The 11,220-nt window shown below is 37.9% G+C and overlaps 1 protein-coding gene across 1 annotated transcript; it reads left to right on the forward strand.

Moving 5' to 3' along the window:
- The first annotated feature begins 3,587 nt into the window (after nucleotides 1–3,587).
- Nucleotides 3,588–8,105, forward strand: LOC139973869 (uncharacterized). Its single transcript, XM_071980752.1, has one exon. It carries the CDS (start codon nucleotides 3,588–3,590, stop codon nucleotides 8,103–8,105), a length of 4,518 nt encoding a protein of 1,505 aa, XP_071836853.1.
- The last annotated feature ends 3,115 nt before the right edge of the window (nucleotides 8,106–11,220 follow it).

An 11,220-nucleotide genomic window follows, 5' to 3' on the forward strand; every position in this document is an offset into this window, starting at 1 on the left:
ATGAGTTTGTTAGAAGAATTGTTCTTTTCAATTATATGACAACTTCTTTGTCATGTATTGGCTTGTGAAAAATGTTCTGAAAATAACAATAGGCCTACTCTTCGATAAAATATGATATCAAACCTTGCTTTCATAAAGCTAATTATTGGATTTGATTGGGAGGTGTAATATGGAGGCTAGTAGGTGCGCTACTTGAAAAGTTCTTCTCTGACTAAGGGGTTGTTAGGGGGGGGGGGCAGGAAGGTGCCTTTAAATGCACTATGTGTTCTGATAAAAAGATGTACATTGTCAACACAACCATATGCTTTACGATATATTTTAATTTATATAGAAGTTCCAGCTCCTGACTTTTTGTTGGCATTTTATTTGATCTCGCGAACCAGAATATGAGATTGTACTGAGTAAAGTACTATTCAACAAGAGCTTTTTGTAAAAGATAAACAGTTTGTTAACTATTAAATTTGGTTGTCTCTTACATTTCAATTTATTCAAAATTTCATCAGAACTATGTGTGAGACATATTAATGGAATACCATCTAATAACAGTTGAAGTAAGTGAATGAGAACAATATCTGAAGCAGCTTAATGTTCCAGTGTCTCGAATGAAAACGATCGAGGATCGCAGCTGTAATCATGCTGCCTCCTCCAACCCCCCCCCCTCCCCCCGTTTGTGACACTCACTTGCAGTAGATATAAGGTCTCTGGACTCACTTGATTACGGTGCGAACACTTCAAAAATGGTGTAATTATGTTCCTGGGCTTCACCTTAAACATATATTATTCATTTGTAACACTCACATCATATAGCACATGCTACTTCTCTCCAAATATTACATTTATACGTACACTAAATGTTTGTAATTTTTATTATATTTTTGGCACCTTAAGAAACAGAAGGTAAGGTTTCCAAAAATGTATATAGAAGCCGTGCAGAAGTCAGAAATAAACGTCAGGATGCCTTATGTGAAATATGGAACAATCCGTGAAACGTTATATTTATATCTCAAATTATCGTTTTTCTAAGGCTTTATTAGCTTTGTGGGTTTATTCATTTTGGATGGAACTTTACACAATTTTAAAGTCTCTCTAAAAATTAGAAGTCTATGAATAAAGTGTTGTTTTAAATACATCCATGCATAAGTTATTGTTGTAAAATGGGTTTCATCTTTAAACAAGCTACTGTTATTATAAACTTAAATTATGATTGTTTCTCTTGGTTTGAAGGATTTTAGCCTCTACCGTAGCCACCAATACATAGCTGTGAGAATATTTTTTATCAAATTCAAGGAAAAAGGGAAGAGTCACTGCAGGGTTATAAACATTCGTCGATGTGATTGCCCCGCGGCCCGCCAACCCCCCCCCCCCCTCCCCAAACCCACGATAATGGTTCAAGGTGTAGGATCGATCAAATTGTATTCTGTCCAATTTTAAATTGGTTATAGTGCTTAAGTGTCGTCCGTTTGCTCGGTGGGTTTAGAAGATGACTAAGAAGCTGACATCTAGAGTTCCAAACCCGCCAAAGATAGACTAGTGACATTTTTTTCCTATTGTTACGAGGAAGCAACCTTCTTTTCCGTTTTACCGTTATAAAATGTTTCTTACTTTAATGTTTAAGCTGGGAGGTCCCTAGTATGTGTAATTTAAGTATCAGTTTATTGTTGGCTGCGAGAGTTGGTTCTTGCTGACGAAGCTTTATGTAAACAGTCCGGTGGACAAGGTCGCCTTTGTTCTTAGTATACGGGGAACTATTAGGGGTGCATAGACAGTGGGGCGGGGTTATCTTATACGAATAACAATGTAGAGAGCGTTGACCGGCTGTAATTGGGTTATTGCGCTTGTCAATCTTACTGGCTATTTATTAATTGGTCAGTTAATCGTGTATAGGATTCTGCTATCTACGGAAGCCTACAGGTACAATCTTTATATTTAATATATTGACAAAAAACTGTAACTTATCTAGCGCCATCTTATTGTTGCAAAAATCCTGATTGGTAATATTATTTTCTTTCCTAACAGTGAAGAGTGCAAATTGGTAGTATGACGTAATTTTACCTATTTTAGTAAGTTATACTTTGCAAAACTGATCAATAATGCTATTTTGTGTATTTTTCGTGGTTGAGAAGTCTTTCTTTAAGTCAATATCATGTAACAGTGACGAGCGTGTATGTTATTGCGCAGTATCGATACATCAATAATTCCATTTGGTGTTTTTTTTCCACTGAACTGTTCAAACACTGCATATTGTAACAAATATTGTAGTGAAATGTATTTTTCGTTTTTTCGTTTTTCGTATTGTTGTGTGTTATATAACATTTGGTAACTTTGTTTGACCATACCTCAAATTGTTAAGATTCAGCTGCATAATTATTTGCTCATGTTTAAACGAGTACCTTGCGTGATTGGCTTGTTGAACCCTCGTGATTTATGTTATGTAAATAAGTCCTTTTCAATGTCCTTTGATATATATTGGGCGCACACGGAAAAGGGACCACTGGCATTGGTTGCGTTTAGCCAGAACACATAACTTATATATATTAAGATCTGAGATCCATGCGAAGCCAATGGAAAGTAATGCCACGTAAGCAGTTGGTGATAGTGGTTGCTGGAAGTTCTAGACATTAAAGGGCTAAAGAGGTATTTTGGTGTTTATATATTATAAGTTAAATGCTTTCTTCATGTGTATTTGATAGTTCATGTTTGTGCAATAGTGAAGTTTGTGTAGTTTTATTTATGTCAAAAAACAAATTATAAAAATGTTGTATTTAGTACTGTAAGTTTTCTATTTTTGTATTTTCGATAGTTTTACGGGAGTTATAGTCATAAAACGAGTGCGGAGCCAATAAATTGCGGTGACTTTTACTTCTTGTTCGAAACCATCCGTCTTTTTGCGTCTTGCCACGACCGGTAAAGTAAAACTCTTGGATGGGACTTCCGTGCGTCTTCCAGGGAGTCTTTCTTCAATAACATATCGGCGTGGAAATCTCCGAGAACTTCATTCTACCACCATCTTCGACTAGCTCTACACTATTTGCAGCCAAAACTACGGCAGACGTGTCACGGCCTCCATATCCATCCATCATATAGTATTTAATATACCAGTTTGAACGACGTCCTGGCTATACCATAAAACAGGTATTTTGTTATTTTGCGGAACTGTTGAAGTAGGTTGCTATCTTCGTATCGTTGACCATTGACTAGCAATATGCATCCAGTTCTGCGAGGTTCCAGGCCTGTAGCCATGTAACCCTTCGTTACTATTACCGCAAGACCGGTGCCGTTACTCTCCGAACTTTTCAGAATTATAAGGTATAATGGTTGCAATGTAAAGGCTTAGCCAGATATATATATATATATTTTTGATATCCGTTTTATATCTTTCTATCTGTTTCATACCGTTAATCTTGTGTCGTGACAGTCTAGTCTATGTAGGACTGTATGTTGATATTGTTGTATAGTAGTAAAATAGTGTTAGGTTTGGTAGCCTTGATCTGTGTTATGTGTGACTGTGTGTTCGGTCCTATCATCATTATATATGGTACTTTAAGTTGAACCTTCACAATTCAGTATTATGATGGACTCTGCTGATAATGAGGGCACGGTTTTTTAAAGACCAAACGTCTGGGTTTAATACTCGTCAAAGGATTTTGACTGAGAAAGGTTTTCAGTATCAGTTGGGTCAAAAGGAGCAAAGATTTAGAGGCATAATCTCTAAGTGGCGTAAACATGTGTTAAAGATAGAATGCCTACTTTCTGAAAGGAGCAATTTAGTAGATGTTAAGGCCGAACGTGATGTTCTATTAGAAACTATGGCAGATTTGTCTAATCTGTACATCGAAGTCGATAATTTGCTTTCGACCGTTGATCAAATGGGTTCTAAATATTCAATTTTTGAGGCAATAGAAATAGAACACTGTAATTTAATAAAGAGGGTTTCTGAGTATATCCATTCTGTAACTAGCCAAGGCTCATGTTCAAAATCATCAGTGTCGGCAAAATCTCATTCTTCTACGAAAGATGAAATTGTAACAACGATTGCAGCCCATGAGGCCAAACTAAAACAAATAGAAATGAAGGCAAAATTTGAGGTCCAGCAATTAGAGTTAAGGGCAAAGCATGAAGCTGAATTGCAAAGGTCAGAATTAGCCATAGCTAAGGTAAAATTGGATGCAATTGGAGAACAGGGTTCAGTGCACATGGATTTCCCAGACGATAGTCTTAAATATACTCAAAATTATGTCGAAACCCTGGGTGATGTTAATAACCCACAGGATAGGAAGCACCTAACATATGAGGCATACTTAGAGCAACCCGTACTAAGACAAGGCGTCACTAAATTTAATGTTCCCCTAACAGGTGGAAACAATGATCAGCCTACGGCAACCCGTGCCAACCTAGGTAATTTAACCAATGATTTTTTGTATCAAGTATCTCTAAATAGACTTCCAGTTCCAGAACCTGAAATATTTAGTGGTGACCCGTTACAGTATCCTGGCTGGAAGTGTGCTATTGATTTATTGTTAGAGAATAAGGGCATACCCCCCTCTGAGAAAATATACTATCTTAAACGGTACCTTAGTGGTCCACCTAAGGATGCATTGGAGGGCTATTTCTTGGTTCCTTCTGATTCCACCTATATAGAGGTACGAAAACTTCTTGACGATAGATATGGTAATAATTTAGCAATCGCCGATGCATTTAGATCTAAACTTGAAGGGTGGCCTAACATCCAACCTAATGACGGACTTGCACTTCGCAAGTTTGCAGACTTCCTAGGCCAGTGCGAGTTTGCTATGAAATTGGTCAAGGATAGGCTTAGCTTCCTAAATGATAGTTGGGAAAATCGCAAATTGCTTGATAAATTGCCTGATTGGTTGGTTAAAAGGTGGGGACGAGTACTGTCAGAATGGGATGATTTTCCGCCATTTGGTAAGTTTAGACAGTTTATCGCCAAGGAAGCTGATATTGCATGTAATCCTTTAATAGTTTCTAGCCAGAAGGGCAAGGGGTCAAGAGGCACAAGGGGTGCTAGTAACTTTGTAGTCGAAACAGGGTTTGACAATTCAAGTACAAAACTCAATGCCCATAGGTATAAATGCCTAATTTGTGAAGGTGATCACCGACTTGACTGTTGTTATAAGTTTCTTGCTAAAACGGTCGAAGATCGTAAGATATTTGTAAAAACCAAAAACTTGTGCTATGGATGCCTACGTCAAGGCCATATATCAAAATTCTGTCGCAATCGTCTCGTATGTAATATTTGTTCGAGGTCTCATCCTACAGCACTTCATGGTGACATTGTTTCTCACATAGGTAAAACTGTTTGTAGTTCCAGTAAGTCAATTGGAATTCAAACAGAAGCAATTAACACAGGATTGAGTCATGTAAGTGGGTTAAGGGACATAACAATGAATTCTCTCATCCTTCCTGTATATGTTTCTCATGTGGATGCTCCGCAAAGAGAAGTCCTTGTGTATGCCCTTTTAGACACTCAGTCAGATAGTACATTTATTACTGATAAGACCTGTGAGCTGCTGAACGTGGAAGGTTCAAAGACGTTGTTGAGTCTGTCCACTTTGTCATCTAAGAATCAATTGGTAGACAGTAGTAGGATTGGTGGCTTGTCTGTTAGAGGGCATAGGGAAGGTACCAAAGTTCCCTTGCCTGTTTCGTATACATGTTGTTCTATACCAGCCAATAGATCTCATATTCCCACTCCGGGAACTGCCAGGCAGTGGCCACATTTGAAACGAATAGCCAATCATCTCATGCCGTTAGAACAGTGTGAGATAGGATTGTTGATAGGCTATAATTGCCCTAAGGCATTAATGCCTATTGAGGTTATCTCTCCTCCTGATAATGGTCCGTATGCTGAAAGAACCAACTTGGGTTGGGGTATTGTTGGCATAATTAACCCTCGAGAATTGTCTGTGGATAAGTGCGATCCTGTTGGAGTTAGCCACTTTATTGTGACTCCTCGCCCCACTTCTGAATTTGAAAGTATTCTACCACGTGATGGGGCTAAGATTTGTTTCAAATGTAATGTTAGGGAGGTTGTGCCAACTCAGGTGGCAGGGTTAATGGAATTGGAATTTAATGAACGAAATTTTGAAAACGCTTATTCAAGAGAAGATAAGAAATTTCTTAACATCCTTAAGGAGGGAGTATGCCAGTTAAGTGACGGTCATTATCAACTGCCATTACCCATGAAAAAGTCTAGGGTTGTTCCCCGTAGGCCTGTTACAGTACCACGCCTAGAGCTGACTGCAGCTGTATTGTCGGTAAAAATGAGTGCCTTGTTGAAACAAGAGTTGGAGTACAATTTTATCAATGAATATTTCTGGTCTGATAGTCAGGTAGTCCTTGGGTATAATGATGTCAAAAGATTTCATGTGTTTGTGGCAAATAGGGTGCAACAGATTCATGAAATGAGTAGTAGTAGCCAATGGCATTTTATTAAAGGGTTTGAAAATCCCAGTGACTGTGCCTCTCGTGGACTTACAGTTGATGAATTAAGGACATCAAGCTGGTTTAGAGGGCCAGAGATGTTATGGCAAAGTCAACTCCCACTGGTTAAGCATGTTACAAACCTTGAGGTCTTTGATCATGACCCAGAGGTTAAATGTTGCCAGGTAGCATTTTCCAGTGTCAAGTGCTCTAATCATCTGGAAGTAGATCGTTTAAGCTCCTTTTCGAGTTGGTTTAAAGCAAGGACAGCCATTGCATTATGCCTTTGGCTAAAGGCTATGCTTAAGGCTAAGGCTAGTAAAACCTTCCTTCCGGTTAGGGAACTTTTAAATGTAGATTCTTTGTTTGAAGCCGAGATTGAAATACTGCGAATAGTTCAGTCCTATGCATTTAAGGAAGAGCTTCAAATCCTTCGTACATTAAGTAGTGATCCAGTACAATGCTTAAAGAAAGGCAGTCCACTCTATGCTCTAGATCCATTTTTGGATGAAAATGGTGTTATTTGTGTTGGTGGTCGTATATCTAAATCTAGCTTCGAGTTTAAGGTGAAGCATCCTGTAATTATTCCTAAGTTATGCCATGTTGCAGAGCTTCTTGTGAGACATTTTCATGAGTTAGTTGCCCACCAGGGTAGAGTTTTAACTTCAAACGAAATTAGGGCAAATGGTTATTGGATCATTGGTGGTAGTTCTTTAATTGGTAAAGTGATATACAAATGTGTTACTTGTAGACGGCTTCGTGGTAGTTTGGGTCAACAGAAAATGTCAGACTTACCAGTTGATCGAGTGGAGTCTAGTCCACCCTTTACATATTGCGGTGTAGATTGTTTTGGTCCCTGGCTTGTAAAGGAAGGTCGTAAGGAGTTGAAGAGGTATGGCGTGTTATTTACGTGTATGGCCTCAAGGGCGGTACACCTAGAGGTAGCTAATTCATTGACCACCGACTCTTTTTTGAATGCATTACGACGCTTTCAAGCTATACGTGGCCCTGTAAGACAATTGCGTTGTGATCAGGGCACTAATTTCGTAGGGGCAAATAACGAGTTGTTAGCTGCATTAAAGGAAATGAACCAAGGTGTTGTAAGTAAAAGCTTGGTCGAGCTGGGTTGTGATTATATTGAATTTAAGTTTAATGTTCCACAAGCTAGTCATATGGGTGGTGTCTGGGAACGACAGATTAAAACGGTTCGTTGTATTTTGGATTCTATGCTACACAAGTTAGGGACTCAACTTGATGATGAGTCTCTTAGGACATTTATGTATGAAACCACTTCTATTATTAATAGCCGTCCATTGACTACAGAAACTCTGTATGATCCATTGTCATTAGAGCCGTTAACTCCTAATCATGTAATTACTTTGAAGTCGAAGATACTTCTTCCACCTCCAGGTCAGTTCGACTCTGCAGATATGTATTCTAGAAAGCGATGGCGTAGAGTACAATATTTATTAAATGTATTTTGGTCCAGATGGAGGAAGGAATACCTTCAAAATCGTCAGGTCAGGCAAAAGTGGTGTTTGCCATCTGTCAACATAGAGGTTGGGGACATAGTTTTAATTAAGGATATTGACAAGCCAAGAAATAGGTGGCCCATGGCTAGAGTACAAGAGACAATTGAAGGTAATGACAAATGTTCGTAAAGTGAAACTTAGGTTAGCTTCTCACATTGATAATAAGGGTAAACGTCAAGGTCCTGTTAATGTTCTTGATAGACCAATTCATAAATTGATAGTATTAGTTAAGGCTTCAGAGGAGAGTAGTCATGAGGGGCCATAGTCCACTCTACGATTGTATACTAAGCATTTATGTACTGTGTAGCATGTTAAGTGTTTGGCGTATAAAATGATTTCTCATTTTGAGGGGCCATGTAGTGAAATGTATTTTTCGTTTTTTCGTTTTTCCTATTGTTGTGTGTTATATAACATTTGGTAACTTTGTTTGACCATACCTCAAATTGTTAAGATTCAGCTGCATAATTATTTGCTCATGTTTAAACGAGTACCTTGCGTGATTGGCTTGTTGAACCATCGTGATTTATGTTATGTAAATAAGTCCTTTTCAATGTCCTTTGATATATATTGGGCGCACACGGAAAAGGGACCACTGGCATTGGTTGCGTTTAGCCAGAACACATAACTTATATATATTAAGATCTGAGATCCATGCGAAGCCAATGGAAAGTAATGCCACGTAAGCAGTTGGTGATAGTGGTTGCTGGAAGTTCTAGACATTAAAGGGCTAAAGAGGTATTTTGGTGTTTATATATTATAAGTTAAATGCTTTCTTCATGTGTATTTGATAGTTCATGTTTGTGCAATAGTGAAGTTTGTGTAGTTTTATTTATGTCAAAAAACAAATTATAAAAATGTTGTATTTAGTACTGTAAGTTTTCTATTTTTGTATTTTCGATAGTTTCGATAGTTTTACGTTATAGTCATAAAACGAGTGCGGAGCCAATAAATTGCGGTGACTTTTACTTCTTGTTCGAAACCATCCGTCTTTTTGCGTCTTGCCACGACCGGTAAAAATATATTTATGAATGTTTTGAATTGGGAATCACAGTTAATTGGGAAATAGATTGCAAAAATTTAATCAGGTCAAAGGAGCAACATGGCCATTACAACATAAATACGGAGGGGTTTTATCTATAATTATCTCCACGTGAGTCGTTTGCGTCCAGCACCTATCAGGTATTATAAGCTTCACGTACACATGAACTGGGAGAGCTGGGAGGGTGGGTGTTGGGAGACCTTAAAATATTCGCTCCTGGACCCACTCTTCCCAATTTACTCCTGGAATGGTGGTATTGCCAGGGCCGGGACTACCCCACCCCACCCCCAGCTTTCCCTATCCTCTGTCCGGCACTAGCTCTCTATTTTTGTTTACGCTTCCAATCTGTAAACCTATTTACTTGTCTACTTTACTTCTACTTTATTTTCTATGCTAGTCATCTTTTAATATATAATATATATTTTTTTATATATAATATATTTACAATATATTGCTACCTTGCAGGATTTTCATGCTTAATAGGAGATTTTCGGACGGGGTGGTTGGGAATGGGTTTGGAATGGGTTGATGTTTGTGTGTGTGAGGGGGGGGGGGGGGCGGTGGGCCTTGTGCCTCAATAAAATATTTTTCCTTTTCTTTATGTCACGAAAAAGTTTCCTTTTGCTATTTCCCCAATCTTTAGAATTATCCCTTGATTGAGAAATTAAAAAAAACCTGTAACTAGAAATGACAGGTGTATTGCAAAATTTCAAAAAACGCATGGAATTAAACAATGTATTTTGTCGAAAAACTTTGAAATATTGGAATTTCGTCGAAATTGGGATCCTATGCCCGTATATACACCCCACCTTGACAATTCCATTACCATTAACATTGCAGTGCCTTGCATCCGATCGCGCGATTAACAAGACTTCAGTTATCACCGACGAGCAGTGCTACCAAGAGGCCACCACCCTAGCCTATGGGTCCTTGGGTCTAAATAATACTTAGAGTTCAAAATCGGTGCAAACAACTGTAATTGAAATATAAAATCCTCGCGCTCTGTCTTTACAGCTGTTATTACAGCTTTACAGCTGTTAAACTCAGTCTCTTGAACATTAGCAATTATAGTTCGATTTATAAACTTGATAAAGTACTTAGATACTATGTACACACAAATTAAACTGCTACATGCATCTCTCTTTCTTTGTGTCGCAATTTTATCGACCTGTTAAACAGTTTCTTACTATACTATCCCAAAATAATCTGTATCATGACATGTACCATCTTCTGTCAGTGCACGACTGAGTCTTGAAAACTTTACTTTAATGCCAATTCATTTCTTCTACTTTATCCTATACAGGCGATACAAAACTTTCATGTTGGGTCTCTTGTAATTACACCCCCCCCCCCCCACCTTTGCTACCCACCAAACCCCTCCTCATTTCGAAATCTGGAATTCTTGACATTGTAAGCGTGGAAATCGCTTCTTCCCTTTTTTTGCTGATGCTGTTAACTTTTTTTTATTCTTCTTCCATCTGTAATTATCCAAAATTTGGTATTGATTATATTTTCTTCTTTCTTTGTTTTTCTTCGTCAGTTTTCTAATTGCTTTATCTCGCAGTTCGTTTTTATTTTATTTTAAACCCCGAAATGTCTTCTTTTATAATAATATTCCGGCTCTTCCAACTTTTTGTTATGATTATTATTATTTTTTTCAGTCCAGTTATTGTTTTGTTTATTTTGCCTCGTTCATAGGTGAAGACAGTTGGGTGTTATCCAACACTGAATAGGCTATTTAATCTCCTTTGAGGAAGGTGCCTTCTTGTATCACCTATATTTCTTAAAGTGTATCATAGACAACCCTTATACTCTGCATGTAGGTTGCCCAAATTAGATAGGGACGTTATTGATTGTATAGGAGGTCAACAGTCATCCGAAGTCAACACGATAAAACAATGAAAACCTTGTACCTACCTTATTTCAAGAACGGAATCATGTATTTTACCCATTCTGAGTAAGACAAACCCCTTGATATTAGTTAACGCCATGGCTCAAATGAGAAATCGTTGTGACAAACATAGCCAAGGAATATAACATTTACAAGTTTCCTACTTCCATGAGAAGGTATCACTTTGAGTATAAATGTATACATTTTTGTGAAAGTCAAAATTCATCAAGGGTCAACAAAGACTCAACAGTATCTGCAGAACTCATGTCGACAAAACTGTTCATGGAATCTCACACTGGTAACATTAATTGATA

Source organism: Apostichopus japonicus, chromosome 9 (genome assembly GCF_037975245.1).
Source record: "Apostichopus japonicus isolate 1M-3 chromosome 9, ASM3797524v1, whole genome shotgun sequence".
NCBI lineage: Eukaryota > Metazoa > Echinodermata > Holothuroidea > Aspidochirotida > Stichopodidae > Apostichopus > Apostichopus japonicus.

Bases quoted from the DNA above. Each gene is read 5' to 3' on its own strand.
- LOC139973869 (XM_071980752.1), top strand. From the start codon at position 3,588: ATGAGGGCACGGTTTTTTAAAGACCAAACGTCTGGGTTTAATACTCGT.